Source organism: Oreochromis niloticus, linkage group LG13 (assembly GCF_001858045.2).
Source record: "Oreochromis niloticus isolate F11D_XX linkage group LG13, O_niloticus_UMD_NMBU, whole genome shotgun sequence".
In the NCBI taxonomy this organism is placed as follows: domain Eukaryota; kingdom Metazoa; phylum Chordata; class Actinopteri; order Cichliformes; family Cichlidae; genus Oreochromis; species Oreochromis niloticus.
In genome coordinates this window covers 20,419,853-20,442,322 of record NC_031978.2, presented here as the reverse complement: position 1 = coordinate 20,442,322, position 22,470 = coordinate 20,419,853, and the positions used below count along the sequence as shown (strand labels likewise).

The 22,470-nt window shown below is 40.9% G+C and overlaps 1 protein-coding gene across 10 annotated transcripts in view; it reads right to left on the bottom strand.

Moving 5' to 3' along the window:
- adgrb3 (adhesion G protein-coupled receptor B3) overlaps nucleotides 1-22,470 on the bottom strand; it is a 116,592-nt gene that overhangs the window by 33,053 nt on the left and 61,069 nt on the right. For 7 of the 10 annotated variants that reach the window (XM_025897516.1, XM_025897517.1, XM_019367017.2 and 4 more), the window contains 9 exons: nucleotides 21,682-21,846; nucleotides 20,998-21,099; nucleotides 14,674-14,780; nucleotides 13,427-13,624; nucleotides 11,415-11,483; nucleotides 8,844-8,952; nucleotides 4,494-4,640; nucleotides 3,373-3,448; nucleotides 365-467 (listed from right to left, as the gene is read on the bottom strand). In XM_025897516.1, the coding sequence (XP_025753301.1) occupies nucleotides 365-467; nucleotides 3,373-3,448; nucleotides 4,494-4,640; nucleotides 8,844-8,952; nucleotides 11,415-11,483; nucleotides 13,427-13,624; nucleotides 14,674-14,780; nucleotides 20,998-21,099; nucleotides 21,682-21,846 (1,076 nt within the window). The remainder of the gene's footprint in view (nucleotides 1-364; nucleotides 468-3,372; nucleotides 3,449-4,493; nucleotides 4,641-8,843; nucleotides 8,953-11,414; nucleotides 11,484-13,426; nucleotides 13,625-14,673; nucleotides 14,781-20,997; nucleotides 21,100-21,681; nucleotides 21,847-22,470) is intronic. The other 3 variants (XM_013269112.3, XM_019367019.1, XM_013269113.3) reach the window with 2 other exon arrangements.

Sequence of the window (22,470 nt, the reverse complement as noted above, 5' to 3'; positions counted from 1 at the left end):
CCGTGCACACACACACACGCATGCACAAATTTGCTGACACGTTCAGACTTACATGCACTTTATCTCAAAGATGAATAAAAAGGGCTGGATCATAAAAAGGGATTGTCCTTGTAATTATCTGAACGTAGTGCTCTCTCCCGACACCGGGTGCTTGCAAATTAATTATCGAGCCAATTAACCGCCATTGTGTGTCAGCTAATGGGAGATGATACGTGCTGTGGTCTTTGTAGAACATTCAGCCAGCAAACAAAAACTCTTTGTGTAGTGTTAACAAAGGAACATGAAGGTCAATAAACTATAGATCCAAACTATATACAGTATTTACTGTGCATCTGTGTATGAACATTTTAGTTACTGTGCTTACATTTGCCAAGTGAGCCAGTTCAATCTCCAGGTGGGACTCAGTGGCCTTGGGCTCGGGTCTCACAGTCACAGCTATGACCTTGGAGTTCACAACTGTGTGGTTCCTGAATCAAACAGAGATGTGAGAAAATTACAAAATTAATTATTCAAATGTGTCATTCTGAATTTAGTCAAGACTCGAACAAAATTTCACTGTAAACATGGCATGTGAAACAAACGCAAACAAAATGCTCAACATCGCATTCACAGGGAGAAGATCAAGTCAAAATACCAAAAGAATTATAATAATTTATAATAAATCTTTTTACAAACATAGATGATAATAATTGCTGTATGTGTAACAATGTTTGTGCATAGGTAGCCATATTTACATATATGTGTTGTGATCTTTATACTAAGAGCTTCTTAGATGTCCTTGTCAATTAACATTTCAGTGTTGTTCATCAGTGTGGCTTATTTTTAAGTTTAGCTGTGTTAGCACAGTGCATGAATTTACACTGAGGGGCAACCCCCAGAGCAGAAAAATGAAGACAATGATGTGCAGAAACTGCATTTCCCCTAAGTGCCACTGGAGCATGGATCTAAAAGGGAGTCTGTCTAATTTTACAGCACTAATAAGAATATTTAGAAGCTGTTATTAAAAACAAAACAAACAAACAAATCAGTTTGCCCTCTCCTAACAATGCTGGGTCGGGTGATTTTTTTTCTTTTTCTAACTCATCCACCATAGTTGAATTTGGGATGTGGCCGCACTGATTGACAGCTGTCCCACACAGGCAGCTGGGGCTGACTGGATGACATAATTAAACTGGATCCCTGCACTGAATGTGTGAGCTGTTTGTGTAGGTTTAATAGATTCTCTGACTAATGTCATGACTTCCTGTCTGGTACAGACCATCCTACAAGTCTGTGCTTCAGTTTTGATGACTGAAATTCTGGTGTGCTATTAGTTTTCTGTTTTGCTTTTTGGATTTAAGAGTTAACGGCTAACCACTGACAATTAGCACTCCATCCTTTCATCCATGAAAGGTAACATCCAGCTCAAAAAAAGCAACAACAGAGAGGCAGCCAAAATGCCAATGCTGAAACTTCAAAATGTGGAAATACTGTCTGTGCTTCAAGCATGCTAAATTAAGCTTTCGAGTGCACTCAAGACCTTGGCATGGTTGTGCATTGGTCCTATGAAGGGCCTCGCATAGCTATGCAGACCATCACCTCCATGTTGTAGCTGCTTAAAGCCATCAAGGGTCAAAAATATGTAGAACAACTACTCTGTGTGCTACTCCCAATTGTGCTGCTGTTGCTCCTTCAGCCAGCTGAGGAGAAGACAAAGTTGTATAAAGAGCTGAAGTGAACCCCAGTGCTGAAAACAATGAAAATTGTCCACTGCTGCCAGCGTCTGCTCTTTTCATGCTGTTATTTAATCTTTGATGATTTTTTTTCCATGCGTCTCCCTCTATGTGGTGAGCTCCGCTAAAGCTCCGTTTCCTGTTCAGGCCCGCTTTTCAACTGATCAACATTCAAACTACGCATAGTGTAACCCCTGTTGGGCCACATGCTGTTGGTTGTTTGGAGGACTGCACACAAACACGTCTGAGTAGGTGGCATGGCCATAATCCTTCATCCTGCGTAGCCAAATACCTACGCAAACAGACACAAACGAGTTACAGTGAATCCCTCATTAGGAATAACATCATGCATCATCATAGACTAGATTCTAGCATTTTTATAATGTCTGAAAAATTACTGTTAATACTAAAGGATTAGGTATAACTTTAGAGTCAGTGAGGCTTAAGGGCCACGCTGGTATTAAAACCTGATTTGGTGTTTTAGGGAAGATATTGTGCATATATTTTTGAATTTAAAGCTCCTCTCTGCCTGCTAATCTAATGATCTACATTTCAGAGTGCGAGTTCTTCAAATTCAAGTTTCAGTGTCAGGCAGCATAGTTTCTCTAATGCTGCTTGCACTGAATACTAACCTGAATATTATAGTCAGTAAAGGAGGACTATAAGAGCTGCCCATTAGACATCAGATATGCTATACAGGATGTTTTGGCAGTAATTATGTTTAAAAAAAAAAAGAAAAGAAAAGAAACTAGAAAACAGAGTCTACAAAGCTCACCTGAAGATGCTTTGTGTTAGATGCTTTTACAGGCTAGCATCATAGTCATGTTTCAATGGGATATCCAGCTTTGGTATAGTTGACAGAACATATTATATTTTGAAATGAAGATAAAAATCAGTATGTACTTTTCCCCAGGGAGAAAAATTGTCATCCACATGAAGAAAAGAGCTGAAAATGTAGCAGGTCTATAATGACGAGTAGCAAATAATTCAAATTTGTCATCTGACTTTTGCATATGTCTGTTTCCTGTACTTATTTTAAAATGTAATAAACACATGACACATAGATGCCTCTCTAATTAAGAGTACACTAAAAGCCACATTGCCTGGTATTTCTGTTTTCAGAGTTGCCATTTGATCAGCTTATCCTCATGTTTGTCTGCAGAGGACACAATTCAGTGTCCCATTATAACCTCCTCTCTGCATCTACCCACAGGGCTGTTGCTCTCTCTGTGACAGCTGGCCCGAACAGTGCTGGAATGACCGGTTTGTCCTTGGGACGTTGCTGCCAGGGACTTGTTGATTGGTGTCTGACACCAGGTGTTTGTTTGGGACATCCCACTGCTTTTCCAGACACTAATGTCATCCTTAATTAACTACATATTGCATGCTACAGTGACACAGAGCTCTAAAAAAAAAAAAAAACCAGCAGCAAAATGCAAATATTTGTTTGTAAGAAGGACAAAATAAGATTTTTATCCAATGTATTAAGTGGAACTTTCAGGGACACTAGAGCGACAAAGGCACAGCATGTTTTTCAGACTTGATCTGCTACTGTGAATAAAAATGGACACCTGTGCAGCTTCCAAAGGATTAAATCTGTCTCATATTTCCTCCTGCTAGCAGACCAGAAAACGCAGACAATGAGAAATGTTGCCCTTACTTTGGTGAAGGTAGCATGAGTCCAAGAGTCTTGTAGAGAACCGTTCCCAAAATGAAGACAGGCGATCCCTCCATATCTGAAGGAGGAAATAAAGCTTTGATTAAGGCTGCTGTCATGTCAGATAGAATTCCCTTTTTTATTACTACTGCAAATGATGATGCTTTGCAAATTTTTAAGTAAAAAAATACTGTCATCAGCCACAAAAAAAAACATTTTAAGCATATTTTGCAGGGCAAACAGATGTATGGATTAGCCTCTGAATTAAAAAAATGTATTTGTGTATATGCAAGTTTTCTAAAGTTCATTTTATATATGCAAATTAGGTGTTAGCTCATTAAATATACAATCATTTACATAAATGCCCAATAAAACCTGAAGGTGTGTTTTTATTTCCAAACAAATCACATTAACTAACACCTGATTTTATTTGTCCAGTAAGAGATGTGCCAAAGTCCACTGCAGAATTGGTTTGGGTCAAGCATGTGGCATCCTAATCAATTCCTTGTTTTGTTATCATTGATATATTTAGGATAAGACTGATTACACCAATTAACCAAATTGTCTGGCTCTAGATTGCAGTATAGAGTGGCAACTGGCATTGTTTGAGAGGATGCTACAAATGCTGAGCTGATGGAAAACTCTTGCGACTGAACAAGCACAGGCAAGCAAACTGGCTCTGTTCAGAGGCTTGTACCATTATTTCACTTTTTCTAAACAAGGAGTGGTGAAGCATAAACATTAAAGGGAAAAAACATTCTTCAGAAGACAGATGTGTCTGTTTGAAAGTCTAGTAACTTTTCAGACAAAGCAACTCAGCTAAAACCATTCCACTTCTGCTGAGATGTGGAGATATATATTTTCCAATTTTCAGCAGTGGCCAGTGAATCCATCATTGTGTATTCATGAAGCATTAATCCTACGTTTCTACTACAGTTTCCCTGCACATTTAAGATGTGTTGCTGCAGGTTGTAATTCTGAAGCTTGACAGAATATATATATGTATAAACTGAGTATATATTCTAAGACAGATGGAGTTTGCACGTGGAGACTGTTTATGTGCCTCTGATTCTTGAAGAAAGACGTATTTGACAAGCAGATGACTCGGTGATATAGTCCCATACCTGCTGACTGGGAAACAAAGAGGCCCTTTGGGATGACCACTTTATCTTCAGAGTTCCTGGCCCAGTCAACCATGCCTTTACGACCCTTCATGGGGAAGTTAATGTCAGTCATCACAGACACTGCTGGAAGCCTCTGGATGCTGGCGACTACAGAAAAACAAGAAAATACAGATTATTAGCATTGCTTGAACATTGCATATTAGATGAAATTATGAACATAACCATGCAGCCTGCGCCACTGTCATTCAAAAGTAAACACAAGGGCAGTCCTGTGGTTCGAGTTCAACATGCAGAGTCTGCATTCTCTCATAAATTAATAGGTAGATTTTACATGAAACTGAATCATTATGCAAATATGCAGGTCATCTGTCAGCCATACCAGGCCAACTGGGCTTTTGATGCATTCATTTGCTGCAAAGTACAAACCCAAAGCTACAACTGGCACCTGACAAGTACTAGACAGGTAATCTCCTTAATCACGCTTTCCTTTTATGGCACCTCCCTGCTGAGGTGCCATAAAAGGCCAGTCAGTGCACTAAGGCAGTGACAAGGAAAATACCCAGGATCAACAGAAAAGGCCTTAGCATTACAAGGGGAGGATAAAGCTGTACTGTTCTCTACCTGGTATCACATCCAGTCCCAGTCAGGTAGTGCTTCAGCGAGGGGAATCTGAGGCTAATCCTACCATTGATGCAGAAGCTCTATTGTTCATTGTACTGTGCCAATAATACAATTTGAATCCTGGCGAGACTCCATGTGTGAGTGAAATCTCTGACAGTGAAGGTGCATCTAGGTGTTTGGGATGATCCTGCAGCGGGCATGAAATCACAGAGCACCACAAGATCTGCCGTTTTTGCAAAGAGGCCTGTTCGTAGCACCAGATGTCGGGAGCAGCAGTGGTCGTGCATGTTTATTCGTGTTTGTGGTTTTAGTCACAGGGCACACTGTGAAACACAACATGGTGCTGGGAAGACTGTCTCTCAGAGTTCTGGGTAATTCTGCAGGTAAATGGGGCTTTGCATTCGCCTGATGGGGCTACGCAGCGCAAATAAAGCAGTAATTACGGACAGCGACGCCTCTGAACAGCGATTCATTGCACTAAGAGTATTCTGTATGGTTCATTTTCATAAGAGGGATTTATTGCATCGCTCATTACGTCTGAATGCGTTCATGAGAGGTTCAGCGTTAAGTAAACCATTGAAGTCAGACAACATAAACATCCTGCAAAGAAATTAATGAGCATTTCCAGCTATTGTGTGTGCAGTTGAAATTAATCACTATTACTGTCAAAATATTCTCTCGACCATGACACGCAGCCTCACAGTAGACAACTAGAAAAAAAAGACAATAGAGCGTGATGCAGTCCACCTTCAAGACCTTGTTTAATTTTTTTTTTTGCATGTCCCAAAGCTTCACTTTGTCCTCCAACTGTTAGCTTGCAAGGAGGGAGAACAAGTTGCTGCAGTGGACAGCCTTTTCCAATCAAGGTTATTTGACTAAAAGTAGGAGGACACAGGACGATACAGTGGTGACAGCCAGTATTTATCTAGGTGTCAAGAGGCTGCCATAAATTAGTGACGAAATGATGCCGCAATATCTTACTCAGCCAGATGCTCTCCACTTAGCTTTCACTGATGGAGCCACAAAACTTTCCATTCCTTTAATCAAAAACGGCCACGTGGCCACTAAGGCACTGTGTGTGTGAGCTGAAATCACTGCCATTGGCTGGCTGAGCCAGTGCACTGGCCACGGATGGGATAATTAGAAAGTCCCATGTATTAATCATGTGGTATCGAATCATATCTTGATTCCTTTTTGAAAACAGCTCTGCAGTGGCAAATGCAAAAACATTTTAAAGAAGCGGTAATTAATTTTGACATTAAAAAAAAAAGAAAAATTTAAAACAGAGAGTCCACTCTGGCATAATAATTTCTCCCAGGTAGGCTCCTGTATTTTACCACCACCAGCAGCCAATCAAGTTGATTCTAGCCAGAGGCAACTCATTAATGTTATATCTCCAAATAATTGCTCAAAAGCCAAATGCCCCCCCTCTCTGCCGAGCCTTTGTGCTCACATTTTCCAAAAAAAAGCTGCTTTAGCACTCTATTTCTGCATAAGTCCTCAACATAATAATGATGCTTCCAACATTCACATACTCTTATTAAGAGGTTCACTCATGCTCCTTAAGATTTCTAATAGAAAATGATGTGATTATTCAAATGAGCTTTTTACCGACAAGTGTTCTTTGCACTTTATGTGAGCACATTTTTAGTGTAGCTGTTCCTCCCTCAGTCAAAACAATCAAGTTCCTCTCAACAGAAGTTTTATTTTTAATTACTTCCCTTTTGATCTCACACCGAGTAACGCTGATATTATTTCAAAATAAAGGTCATCTTTTACAATGAGCATGCATGTAAATTAATTTTAAAAAAAACCAAACAAAATATAATAACTCGGATGGTAATAAGCAAGAAGATGTTGTTGACCGTGTTGGAATGATTACATTATTTCAGTTTCTTGCATTTGTTGTTGCATGAAATCAATATATCTTCACACTATGGACATGTGGGAGAAAAACTTCAGAATGTTTTGAATCTGGTGCCCTGATTATGCCACTCAGTGCTTTCTTAGACTGAGAAACAGCGGTGAGTTGCATCATTGCTCCACGCTTACCAAAAATATTTCCTGTCATATCACATCTGACAGATGGACACGGTTTAGTCCACGGTCCAGCAGGTTTGAGTGGAGGCCAGGACAGTGATACAGCTGACTAATGTAATAAGAGTCAGATAATTTAAATTCAAGCCCAGCTATGAAATGCATTAAACTGCTCTAGGAACTTGTATGAATGTGGATAAAACACTTAACCGTCAATTTAGAATCAGTTTCACAGAGCAGATTCCATTTTGTGTATAAAACAGGGGTCATGTGTTAATGCTTTTTTGAGCATAAGGAGAAGGCACTGGCAATGAGTTTGGATGATGGCCATTAAGACAAATTGAAATAAGTATAAAGTAGGAGAACAGCACAGAAATATTCTCACATCTGTGAAAGAAGTCATTAATGATTGGCAATGTGAAATGCATTCAAACCTTATTTCCAAGTCTAAATCCATTAGTTAATTTGACTCGCACAGTGTTTCATAATGGTACTTTGATGTGTGCATTCATTGAACCATGTTTGGTATGCTATTCTTGGAGACTACCGATTCATCATTATGGAAATCACATACCATAAAGAAACACAGAGAGCAAGTGTGCTCGAAGTGAGCTGAATGTTAGCTATTGTAAAGAATACAAGGATGAAACATCTCTTTCCCTCTTAAGAGGAATGGCCTAACGGCACAGCTGTGCACACTCGCATTCACTTGCATGAATAAATGAAGACCACCGGTCTACTCTTCCATTCCAGTAAGACACCATTTATGGCTGAGTAAAAAATGAAATGCCACAGAGACCTCAGATCATCCGAGAGGCTGCGCGACCGAAGCTAAAAGAACCCACAGCAACACTTTGGTTTTTTTGTTTTGTTTTTCGAGTCCTAATCTCGACAAAAATCAGCGTTGCAGAAAAGCTCATTACAGCTGCAAAGAAAACTTGTAATTTCACTTCCAATTTTACAGCCTTTTATCAGACCCTCCTACAGTATTTTTTCCATGACTGCTAATCTCACAAGGAACTGACAAACAATCTTTTATTTATTTATTTTTAATTAATTTTTTTCATGCGGCTGTACAACTGCAAAACACGCTATAGGGTATGCTCTGCTAATCAAGTCTTACTCACAGAACTACAGTTCAGTGCAGCGTCAAACAGAACCATTTCATCTGCAGAATAACATAAATATTTGATGTGATTATTGACCGAAAAACTTTGAACCTATACATAGAGTCTGTAATTAGTGAGAGGCTTTATAATATCAAGAAAGCAGTGCTGCTCTTACTGAACTATGTTATAAAATTCCCAGTGTTTTAAAATGTACTTGAGCATCAATAAAATGTGTACCCGTGGTTGTTATTTTGAAGTATTGTCTGTATTTATTCTAGTGAAGGCACTACTCTTGCAGGGTTTCCCGTGCTGTAAGCTACTGATATTGGATTGAGTGGTAAATGTTTTCATTGGAATTTAGCACATTAAGACCGCAAGATCACTTTTAATCAACATTATTGATTTGCAGTAATTTTACTCCCCCAACCCAACTGCCCAGCATTTATCCTAAATTAATGATGGTGGGGAAATTGACACAAGGAGTCAGAGGAGCACAGGGATTATGTGTCCATATCAAGCCAAAACAAATGGTAAAACGATCTCAGCGGCTGTGGGCCCGAAGGCAAAGTGGGTCGATTCTTACCTAAGTTTCCAGTCATCAAATAGGCATTGTGGAAATCCTTCATGCCCAGTCCAACAATGTGGATGAAATCTTCTATGACCTGCATGAGCTCCACTGCTCCGGGGTAGATCTGGACAAGATAATAAAGACAAGGGGACAGTTTTAATTTAAATAGTTCTCCAGTGATTAAAATGTGGTGCCCGAGAGAGAGAGAATACATATATATATACATCGATATTTAGATGACTGCATTTATTTTTGTATGATTTTATTTAACCTTTGTGCAGCTGAAACATAAAATGTTTTAGCTTGCTAAAAAAGAAAATGATTAACCAGTCATATATATAGATATATAAATTAGTTGTAGCCCTATTTGAACCATTCATGTAACATCAGCATCAGAGCTGTAACCACCAGCTGTGCCAACACATTTGGTGGCTGGCCTGTTTCTGGAAAAGCACTGCCAAGTCAAGGGTGATTGCCTCAGTTCATGTGTCGCTCCATGGACATCAGCTCTCACATAAGAGTGAAGAGGCATGAATTCAGGACCACGGACAGCTCTATAGCACAAGCGGTAACACTGCTGGTCCACTCAGCTCTTTTCCCCAAAGTCAATAAATCAAAGGCACGTTAATCCAATAATTGACCTTCAAAAGATTGGATCACTGTCCTGGCTGCCCATCTACTGGCGATGTCTCACATCTAATCATAGACTTTGAATGGGATATATCGTGCTGTACTGCAATACCACTTTTCAGTTCTGCATAAGACTGATGTAATCGCGGGGCGTAAATAAGTGTGTAAGTGCACAGTGGTGATGTCAGGCAATTAGAGAGGCCTTTGAGTGGCATTTAGCAATTAACACCTTACTCTGAGTTGATATTCAACAAACACCTGAGGCAGGTATTTCCCTCCTCTGTAGCACCTTGTGTGTGTCTGCACATGCCTCTTCATGTGCCGCGGCTAAGCCGGGCAAACGGATCAGCGGTGCTGAAGTCGAGAGCCTCTGACACAGCAGAGTGAAAGCCATAGTGGGGGAGAAAAGCACATCATGTCGCCCCTTCCGGCATGTCTGACGCAGAGTGCAGTAATGCTCATTCTGCTGGTCTCCATGGCAACCGCGAGACGTGAAGGCAGCGCAGGGAAATGGCTGCAGCAGAGGTTCTGCAGACAGAGCTGTTCCTTTCCTTGCCATGGTAACAGAGGCAGGAGGTGAATATATAGTGATCAGTGCAAAAAGCCAACTTTACAGCCAGTTAAGCCCAATAGTGAGGTGTTTCATGTACGTGTTTTTGGTGTGTGGGTGCTGTGGAAGCTGAGCCGAGAACACTCATTAATGCAAGAAACCCAACAAGTGAGAAAAACTGTGTAAGGCGACGCCGCTTGGCCATGTCCACTTTTTATAACGATGTAACTAAACCAGCACATCTCAGACATGCACATTAATAACTGCGGGAATATTTAACAGTGTCACACATTTCTTCTGGGTGTTAAATCATGGAGACAATGTATTTATTATATTTATTTATCTATACTTCTGTCTGTCCTTATCTCTGACCCATTCCCACTGATGAAATTGCTAGTTTGTGAGCTCTTCTCACCAACATCATCCCTTTAGGGGGCCTGCCAAATTAAAGCTCCAGTAAGTAAACACCTAATTACTCCTTGTGTAGACAGCCAGGACTGGCACTCTGAGCAATATTTGAACTGCCTGTGTCCCCTTATAGCATCAGCTGAAGTCAGGTGTGGAGAAAGTAAGACAAAAAAAGTAATTTTAAGGCATCACCTCACTCATGTGTCAGTGCAGGTGACACCCAATTTACCTGTGAAGGTGACAACAGAGCAGATGCCCTTTGCAGACTCGCAGTCATCACAGATGGTATCTCTGTCAGAGTCTGGATGTGCGTGATTTCAGGGTTCAGGCTGTCTCAGACACCAGTGGCTGTTTTGAAAACAAGACCTGCCACCTCTCAAACTGAGAGATGTGTCTAAACCAGGACGATGCTAGAATCCAATCTTCGTGAATAAACAAGTCTTGTGAATGGGTACTTTTCGGCACTTAAATTTTGACATACACAACATTGCCGCTGTGTTGCAGTATGTTGCTTCTCTATTTCTAAAGGATATTGAAACAATTTTTCACCATCCTCCTTTACTGATGATATATATCAAGAGGGGAGACACAGAATTGGAATCTCAGCTGCTGAAATGTTCATTTTTTTTATGGTAAAATTGACCCGAGTGAGGTCCTAATCACACTGGTTGCTTTCATCAGCATCAGCTGGGTGAAACAATGCAGGAGGAATGAGTCCTGCAGTGTTGACGGTTGGACAGTGTCTATGGCAGTGCTGCTGCCACCAAGTGGAGCTCGGAGGAACTAGTTTTTTTTCTAAATGAGGCCAGATGTCACACCTGCTAAATTACCTCACTACCATATGTGTAAGTGTAACATAATCCTAAATCCACCTGACTTGCTTTAATCTGTGCTATTCAGATGGAGTAACTGCAAACAAGCTTTGAGTCGAATTTTGAGGCAAACAGCATTCATGCAGCAACCTGAATTATTTACTACGTGTACTGCCACATGCTTACCTTTTGCGCGTCTTCCCATTTCTCCTTATTTTCCTCCTCCAGGAGGTTGCTGATGATTTGAAAGAAGTTCTGAGGAGATGATGAAAGGGAAAATGCATAACACTCCCACACACCAGCATAACAGGCAGTGCAGCTAGACGCTTTTCTCAAATCATGACATAAACACCATGCACTCCAAAACCCTACTGTTATGGATTATATACTAACATTTATGATAGCAGAAAATCAGAGATTTCTGTAGGGGCATAATGATTTTCTCCCGCAGGGCTCAATAGCACCAGGAAATCTGCCACTGAAACCGTGATGGTAAACGATAGGAGAAATGATGGAATTTGTGCTTGAGCTCTAACAGAAACACACCTTGGACCTCCTGCAGCTTGCAGCAAACACTTAATGCTACAGGAGAAAAGCACAAGCTGCAATCAGGAAAAAAAAAAGATGAAAGGGAATGTTTGAGCAGCTGTGTGGATTGTCTTCTTCAGCAGTGGAGAGCGGGACTGCTTGGGGTGCATGCCTGCAGTCGTAATAGGACCCCTGTCTGATCTTTAGCCTTGTTATTTCGTTTGGTCTACAATATGCCTGAGGGAGTGGCTCTCTCTCTTGACACAGGCTATCTTGTTTTCTACTTGAATGCTTATGCTCCCTCTGGTGGTAATGTGCCCACTTTAACACTGCATTAGCGCAGAGACACACGGAGGGGTTGGGCTGGCTGACTGCTCTCCTGTCTGCCCACACACGCTCCTAATAACCAGAGATAGGACGTTTTCCTCATTTCATAGGTTTTCTATGGTAGGAAATCGGCTGAATGGCACCTTGGTATCCCATCCATGGACTGAACATTTGGGGTTTTGTCTTTGCAGAATATTAAAAGGACCAAGAGGAAACTGTTGATAAAAGTGGAATAACCAACAGGAAACTAAAGAAAAGAGCATCCCTGACAGTTTGTAGTCCAAATATCACCACGCTTTGGAGGTCTATAATTAATTGAGTTGAATGTTTTGTTTTTTTAATTGAATTACCTACTGTAGGTCCTAACTGAATCTAATCTAAAGCTGTATACCAACTAAATCCTGTTATATTCACAAAATTATATGTGTGTGTGTGTCTGAGATCAGAGTTTTGTAATCACCTAAGTAGGACAGCTTGTTTGTTTTTGCCTTTCTTTATGTGCTTTGAGTTACCTGAAACCTAGAAAACAGCACAATGCCGAACACTACGGCTATATTTCAGATTTAATATCTGACCGAGCTTATCAGTAAGCAGAGAACTGTGTGTCTGGGACTTAAATAACTGAACTTTCCTGCTAATAAAGGAGAAATTATTCCTATTTTTATACAGCAAAGAGCTGATAGACAAGTCTCGCATTTTTCTAATTTCCTGGAGCTTTTACTCATGACTTTTTGCAGAAGTAACAAACACAGACAAAACCTGAAACCTCACGAAGAAACTGCAGTAGCATGCTGTTACTGTATCCTCTTTGCATCACATAATAACAATTATTTTATTCTCAATTAGCAAAAAAAAAAATAGCACACATATACAGCACAACCATTCACACATGCACACGCAGCAAAACAACCACATATAAAAAAAAAACTAACATGTATGCATGCTGGACAGAACAAAGAGGCCTGTGAAGGGTGGCTTTGAAATTGGCACAGCTCTGGGAGCATAAATTGTCTTATTGGTGATGGAGGTGGGGCTTTTGCTATAATCTCCATCATCCTATTGACATAAAGAGGATCAAGACTGCAGTCAAGCCCAACATGATGAGATGAAACAGCTTAGGATGTGGAGTCGATCTCCTGATACAATAGAGCCCTGGGTGTTTGTGCTATTTCACACACAATAGAAATCATTTTTCTCACATTACACATTATAGCTCTGGTACCCAAAATTATAAAACATTTATGTTACCTAGGTAACATAAATGGAAGCTCATAAATGCACTTCCTTGCATACTTCACAAGGATTCATGTCCACATGTTCAAATAAACCCAGCGTCCACTTACTTGCACGTCATCGGACGACGGCTCATAGCTGGCTCTCTTGAAGGTCTCTGTCACATTGCGAAGGATCTCTACTGAAGACAGGAGGTCACCAGCGTAGAAGTTCCTCCTCTGGGTGAGATCCAGCAGGTTTTTTGTGACCTGGGACATCCCATCCCCCGCCAGCATCCTCTGGCCCTTGGCAAGGTGCCCCTGAACCTCCAAAAACAGGAGAGGACAGAACTTGGGGCATCGGTGTCCTCTGTTGAGTTCGCAAGATACACGCTAAGCTACACATTTAGATTAAATGGGGTGCAAAAAATCAGGAAGAAAGACTCTACTCTCTAAGGCCCTTTATGTGACACTTATATCTACGCCAGGCCCGAAATGTATTCTGCCTTGCGGATGTTTTGAAATGAGCCAATACGAATAAAAGAGTTAACTGGAGCAGAAGACACACATTTAGGCAGAAATTGCAGAGTGAAATGACATCTCACATCATTGCACAGGGTTTACGTCCATAAATACACGTTCACAGGTGCAGCGCTATATGTGCTATCTCAGCTCTTCTGAATTATTTTATTTTTAACAGTGATGGAGGGTTACCAAAATTACCTATTCTAGTGGAAGCGCTTCTGTGTTTTCAGGCTGAAGGCAAACCTACTAAAGCAAAAAAAAAAAAGTACTCGAAATGGTGCAATAAAATGCACTCGGGCTTCAATGAAAACTGTTTTTTGTGTGATTAAAAAGTCTCATCAGACAAGAAATGAAAAAGAAAAAAAAAAGAGAATTCACAAAAGGTTCTCTTGAGGGAAAGATATGATTCTATTAAACTGAAAATACTGTTTCACTGAGTTTCCCTAACTGTTATTTATTTATTTACTTATTTACTTTTTTCTTCATGCTGCAAGTCTTATTTTAAATGAACAAAATATTGCAAGTTGTTGCGGTGGATCCTATTTACAAAAACATAGCAAAGCGCAAGTGACGAGTAACCGAGGAGCAACATATATTGTAACCGCGATATCATCAATATTGTAATTTATTAAGAAACACAGACGAGAACATGCCAGGAACTCTAAATTCAGCAGCTGAAGGACATCAGAGAGGGGAAAAAAAGGGGAAAAATGTGTGCTTAAATTTGCTCCTCTATTGAAAGTGGTTAATCTTTTTGGCTACATTGTGATGAGAATTGGGAGGGGGACACTGGGGAGGTAATTTATGGTGCATTGAAAACAGAGGCTGTGAGAGGGAGCTGACTTTGCACCTACTGATTGCTGCAAGTATCTGAATTCATTTGTTATGCATCGAGCATAGCTGGGCTGCTCCCAGAAGGCCATACCGCGGTGATCCAAAGAGCAGCGTCGACTAGTGGTGCCTGTAGAGGAGGAAGGAGACAGCGACAGATTTGGAGAGGAGAATTGGCGAGGGGGGGGATGACAAGATGAGCAGGCGCAGAAGAGGTGGGGGGGTAGGTGGAGTTAAGACCAATGGTGGGGCAAAGAAAGGCAGATTGAAGGGGTAGAGTGGGATTAGTTGGATACGAGAGGAGGGGAGAGAGACAAAAAGGAAAGAGAATAATATTAACACTTTTAATGAGAGTCTTATCTTTTCCTCTTTGTCCGTCATTCACCATCAAAATTTGATGTAACCCACTCGTTAGAGAAGGCGATAAAGAAAGGTTTATGGAAGGCAAGTATTGCAGTATTTGAACAGAAATGATTTAATATTATGCCAAACGACACAGTCCCATGCCTTTTAATATATGCGCTGCGTGCCCGGCTAATACAACTTGCAGTCGCTTATTCAAACATGCAGCAGCTCAGCTGTGATAGCTGTCAGGCATTTAAACAGTAATCCTGAAATAGTAGAACTACCCAATATCCACCCACACGGCCACGCACATCCTACATAGGGGTCCAACATCACACCTTCCCAGCTGTCGACCTGGTGGAGTGCACTTCACACATCACCCCACCGCTCCAAAACAGGTGCTTGACATCCTGAGGAAAATTCCCACAGTACAAAACATTTCCCCTGGCGTCCGGGCTTCACATAAAACCTTCACTATCTCTTGTTCTCCTCCGCGCTCTCTCTCTGACTTTCGCACACTAACACACACAGACAAAGAGAAATCACAAACACACACCCCCACACGCCCACCTTCTCCACCGCTACTACTTGGTGATATCCACTGAAGCCGAGAGTGCACGCTCGCTGTGTGCCGGGAGCAACCATGCATCACCATGAGACAACCCAGGGGGCAGCAGGAGAGGCCCAGTGCTTTACACTGGGCTGAGCCTCTGCGTCCCTCAAAGCTGGTTTCACCTGGGTGGTTTAGAGTTTTGCTTCACAATCCACACATCTACTGTTAAGGATGCCAGCAATCAAAAGAATGCTCGCTCTGAAGTTTTATCAAAAAGACAGTAAAAAGTCTGTTTTATGATGGCTTGAGACCTAGAAATTAGGCATTCACTTCAGTGTTTTGGCTCTGACATTCCAAAAGGTCACTGTAAGCTGAGAAAGGTTGGGTTCTTTGAGTGGGAATTGCCAAAAAGGCACAGAGCAGTAAGAAGAGGTCAAATTCAAGAACTGCTTGAAATTGATAAGCATTAAAGTTGCTCAGTGATGTGAATTTTGTCTACGTATAGACACAAAGCAGGATTTAACAGCAAGAGAGGTAATATTTTGGTCACCGGTAGCCTGTGTTTATATTATTAATACACTGTATGATGTTGCAGTTTTAATGTGATTTCAGCAGTCCTCAAAGACACAAATTACCCAAGGCCAAAATCATTTTAATGTAAAATCCCTGCACTGGAGCTCATCTTTTATTTAAATAACCTAATTTTATGTTTAAAAAATGGGGGGGGGGGGGTCTTGATTGTGGTTTATAAGTGTGCAAAAATAATACCTAACAGCAGACTTGCACTTTATATAAAAATGTCCATAAGTACATCTTACTTGCTCAAGAAAGATGCACTCCTGAAGCCACAGTATGCAAACAGCAAAACAACAGTAGAAGAAGCTTAATGAATGGTCAGTGTTGAGAGATAGACACTAATTTATTTGCAAGTCTTTCTTTTGCCAGTTTTGTGAACTGAATTTCTCCCAAACTGATCTATTTTTAAATGAAGTTTATATTGTGCAGATATATAATTAGATATCAATCTGCCTTGGCTTTGAGACGGGTTGCTAGTGGGATCAAATAGGGTTAGAGACACAAACTCGAGGCCTTCGCTGTAATTCTGCCCCAATCTGTCATCTGTCCTTGCATCATCAGTGATGTATGTGGAGTAAGTTGAGTATGAAATATAGGTCAGTGGAGATGTGCTTGATCAAAACCAAGGCTGCACTCCACTGAGGCGCTGACCTGTCGCTGTCTGGTTTGACAGCGCTCTCAACTTGGGTGCCATTAAAAGAGAATTTTTATTCAAGCGATCCTCACCGAGACGGAATACTAAAACAGTGTTTACCAGCTGAGGAGTTTGAAACGAGACAATATTAAAAAGAGGCTTTGAACAAAATTTCTGTGGTTACCATCCGGTGGTGAAAAAGAAAAAAAAAATCCCTTACATTCTTTAAAAAAAAATCTTTCTGCAATATATGACAAGTAAAAGGCCTTGGATTGAAATGGCTGCCATTAATATTATGAAAAGGCAGAACTAAAAAATAAAAAAATGAATACCTTCCCCACTGAAGGATGGTGTCTAATTTATTTGCTAGAGACGGCTGGATAATTTTCTCTGCATTAACCTGTGAAGAGTTTGTTTAATAGCCTGTGGTGTTGCTGCTTTAATTGCTCCCACTTTCAGTTGGATGACTTGAACTTTAATTGATAATTGAGATTTGGGGCTCTCATTACACGGGCACATAAATAACAGTACATGAACTTTTGGATGCAAAACATCTCCCGCCAAAGTAACTAGTACCTTCAGGTGTTAGCGGGAATAGAAACGGCATATAAATCAAACTCAAAGGATTTATTGCACCGAGCAGCCACTGGCAGGTTTAGCAAATAAAGCCGATCCATTCATAGAAATGCAATGTTTTGCTTGGAAACTTAAGGTCCTGGCATTCATGTGGGTGTTCCTTTGACGCTACAACCTATCTAAACGTTGTTGCAGGCCAAGCACACACCCCCGTGGCAACGGCACTCCCCGGCATCAGCTGCCTTCCTCAGCAGGACAATGCTCAACGCCGTACTGCAAAATCTGCTCACAACAAAGAGCCCAAGGCACTGGCCCGGCCTCCCACTCGGCCTGAATATGCTTGGGAACAAGCCTGAACAAACCTAAGAAGTAACCCATGGTACTCAAAAGATCTACTGCCAGTGTCACGTGCACTAAATGATGCTTCCAGGGATTCTGTGTGCAAACATCATTGGGTCAGAGCTGTTTTTCTAGCACGAGGTGGACCTATACAATATTTGGCAGATGGCTTTAATGCTGTAGCTGATCTTGTATCATTAATAATACCTTGTTGTTGTACCTAATTGTTAAATTGCTTTTGTTTTTGAAACAAATTAAACCGCACACCTTTATTTAATGAAGGACTAGACTATGATAAATGGGCAATGGAAGCTCAAAATCTTACAATTTTCATTTTGCTTTAGCACACTCTGCATCTAAAAGTAGATGCAAATGTAAATGTAGCTCTCATGTTTACCAGTTCAGGGACATTTTTTGCTTTGCTGCTACACTGCAAATTCATGCGCCATACATGTCTCGCTTTCCCCCCATTCTTGCCTCCGGTGGCAGTTGTCATCGGCGATGACCAAGTCGGTGCGGACGCCCCTGCACCCAGCGCTCTTTCTGTGATGACCTTGATGACGACGGGCGCTATGGGTGAGTAGGTGTTGAAGCCCCCTAACACATTCGGATGTTTCACCCGTGCCATCACACTGCATTCGTGTTGCCCACTCCAGACATTTCAGTTACCTTCTCTGATCAATATTTCATCTTTCTTTACCTCTGCCATTTCATATCAGGCTGTCCGGGAAGGATGAGACTATCAGTAAGGAAATTCACTAAAGGTTTGAGTCTGACCTTGATCTAATTCCAGGGCAAAGGTTTTGAAGAGTTGTTTTCATTTATGGTTCCTTAATGCATGCTCCCCGAAACCTGCTGACTCTAGAACTGTGATTAATGGCTTTAGAGATAAACTTGACCTGCCCTGACCTATTGTCTATCACCATCTTTTTCCCAGTCCTCTGTGCCAGCTTTGACAGGGAGGATGCACTATACTTAAACATGAAATATGTCTGCTAGCTGGATTTTTACCCTTTTATTATGACACTGTTATATTATAACCCAGTTCTCTGGCAAAGTGAAATAGCATCCCTGATAACATCACTTTGGGTTCAAGATGTACTGCATGTACGGTACCAATAGCACATCTTGAACTTGAAGACTTTTACACGAGTCCACCAACACTGGCAGTCACAAAGAACTCAGCCCAGAGTGCTGACCTAGTACAGGCAGCAGCGACAGTGTGCTCACGTCTGAAACTGCATCCAAATTAGCTGCATGTAAGAAAATAACACGTGGTCTGAATTAATCTTTTGAGTCGCAGCTCACACGAATATAAGAAAGCTCATTAAAGCAGAATAAAGAGCCTCGCCTTGTCTGACCCGAACTTAGCACATAAAGACAACGCTTGGTGTAAATGAAATTCTTAGTAAAGGTCAGCAAAGGTGTCACATTTCCAACATCACACAAATAAACACACACACTCACACATACACATACACACAATCCCTCACCGCAAGCTGGAAATAGCTTAGTGGTGCCAAACAGTTATTAGCCATAAAACTAATGTCAAGCCGGAAAGCTAATGTCATGCTACTAAATCTTACTCTGCGTAACTTTGCCGCAGGTGAGCCATCTGTGAATGACAGTGTGTTTGCTGCTACATCTAGTTTGCAAGTTAGCCATTTTATGGTCGCGGACGAAATGTAATTTTAGGAACGCCAGACTGTTTTCCATTTTGCAACAGCTTACTGTGTCAAACCCACATGTAACTTTCTACACACGACAGCCCTCCACAGCGCCGATGTCTGTCTGCTGTTAGCAAACTGACCTTCAGCAAGAGCAAAGGTAACCTGTATCACAGCAGATTTATCAGAGGCCGCATCCCTTTTTTATCCTCTCCCAGCTTCCCCCTTCCTTTTTTCTTCTTTTCAATAGTTCAGAGTTAGTCTCAATCTGTTACAGGACTTCAGTTCGCCGTTCAAATGCTCTCCTCTCCATGCACGCATTAAAGCCTCTGCTTATTGTCTGAAAACAGACTTCAGTGTGCTTTTCTTTAACAATGCCCTCAGAATCACAGTTACGTTTTTTTCCCCATCCAGTGCACAGGCAGTGTATTGAAGGCGCAGTCATAAATTACATCACCGCATGTGGAAATGGAATGAAGAGCTTTTATCAACTATCCGGAGAGCGTGCAGGCGACTTCCAAAGCAGAAGTCTGATCATGGAACTTCGACATTTAGCATCAGCAAGCACTGCACCTTATGAAGTGGCAAAATTGCGCTGATACATGTATGAAAAGTCTTGTCTTGTTATTTTAAATTGGATGGAATCCAATATGTTTTTTTCCCTTGGGGGAATGAGGATAAGTAATAGGATTTTAACAAGATGAGTACACTTACCAATAAAGCTTCATTCTGTAAGGACAATTAAACTAGTGATAATAAAACGAAAATCTAATTACAAAATGTCATTCAAAGTGATTACAACAGAAGCTTCATTGCAGTGTATTCTTTTTTAGTAAAATGCTTATTTGTACAATATAAAATTTGTTAATTAGTCTGTCTTTTTGCACTTTTTTGTCATGCGGGATTACTATCTTAAATTTCCAGAAAATTTGAGTGCAAAAAACAAATAAATCAAGGGTTGTGTCTCTGTAGACAAGTTCCATTCATTTGCCAGTAGTGCTTACAGTTTAATAATTATTTTTTCATTAGTTCGCTTGCTTGAATTTGCACTGCCACTTGTTTGCAAGTCAAATCAATGCACATTGCTCCAGGCAACCCGAGCTTGCCGTGCGTTTGACATCCTGACCATGCCGAGGTGGGTGGCAATATCATCACAAAATGAACCTAAATTCTATAAATCCCACAATATTTTCCCTGTGAAATCAAAAAGGAGCTCTAACATCACAGATTAAAGCTTACTAGTGTTGGAACTGCTGCCAACAATGAAATGTTCAGTGTCAAACTGAAAGAAGACCTGAGGCAACTTGGCTTTTATTTTCACCATTTACTACATCCATCCATTTTCTTAACCACTTATCCAGGGGAGCCTTACTTGGCCAACTTTGAGCGAAAAGCATGCCCTGGACAGGCCAATACAAAGTCAGACAACCACACACTCTCTCATTCACACCTACAGCCAATTTAGAAACACCAGCTCACCACATGTCTTTGGACTGTGGGTAGAAGTCAGGGTACACAGAGCCAAAGGAGACGGTGCAAACTCCACAAGCGGTTCAAACCAGGAACATTGTTACTATAAAGCAACACCACTAAGTCTCATATTTAAAAAAAACAAAAAAAACAAAACACAAATATATGACGTAGCTTCTGTCCTCACCCGTGGCATTAGGGGGACATCTATTGAAGGCGAGTTCTCCTGAAGGGGTTCGTCTCCACACCATCGACACTGCGTAATCCTCAGGACAAATTTCATAAGGTGCTGGAGTGCAAAGTGATACAAACATTAGTACATCAATGCTAAAAGCTTTTTAGTCTTTCCAATATGATGCAACAGTTTCTTCATACTGCATATTAAGAGGTATGGAAATATAGGAGATCAAAGCTGTATAGTTTCAGAGAGTCTGAGGATGCATTTATGGATTATAATAAAATTTACCCTCTTCACATGCCTCAGTCTTTATGAGGGAAGGTACTTCTTAATTATAATAACGGAAAAAACGGTTTTAATGTTTTTGTGGAACACTGCTTCCTTTACTTCAGAGAATAGAAGTATTACGTGACTTCATGTTTAAGACTCTACTTCAAAGGAGATTATTTTGAAAACCGTACTTTAAGCTTTGATGATACTTCAATTTCTCGGTATGTCCGTCACCATGATTTCAATTTCTTCATTTATTTCAGTCATCCACCTCTGCTAATCTGCACTCCCTCTTCAGACTCAGTTTTAACTGATCTCTTATAACAAGACATGTCAGTCAGTGCACAGAGATAATTATCTCCTCACTTTCGTTCAGCTTCTCTGTGGCCACTCAGACTTAAGTCTTATTATGCTCTGACTCACCTGGACACCGCTGGTCACTGCACTTTCTGACTTCTTCTCCGCTCCCGTCACACTGTTGCCCAGTCACCGCTGCCCCCTGACACACCCGAGCACGCCTCTGCCATCCACCGTCGCAAGACTTTGAGCAGCCACTCCACGGACCCCAAGGATTCCACTGGCCATTAGCTAAAATAGAATCATTCCTAGTTAGAAACGGACACTATTACAGATATAACAACTACTTAAAAAAAAGATCAACTAAAAAGAAACAGCTATAAAAATGTCTTTATTTAGTGTGTGATATCTTTAGCTTTTGATTACATTTATATCTTTTGCTACTCATGCTTTTAGTTTGAAGACGTAATTTCTTGGCAGTATTTCACAAATGAACAATATCACCTGTAATAATCAGGGGTGTGTGTATTTTATGGCTAAAGAAAATGAGAGTGCCGATTATTCACATCGTTTTGCCGATATTAAAAAAAACAAATAAAACCACACACACACACACATTTATGCTGAAGTTTCCAAACCGAGAGGTACGGTTTATGCCCTTGTAATGAACACTGTTAAACTGCGTTAGACAAAAAAAACAGATGCTCCCCTTCAGCGATGTAGTAAATCACACGCCCTTGTCTGAATGGAAAGGTACAACACCGTGTGAGCAGGAAACACACACCGCTCATTCTAACCTCCACTTACCCCTTCTTCACTTATACGGGCATTTATCATGTCCTACAACTAACCTCTGTCGGGATTGCTACCGGAAGCAAGAAAAACCAGGAAAAACCACGATGACCTGTTGGCTGA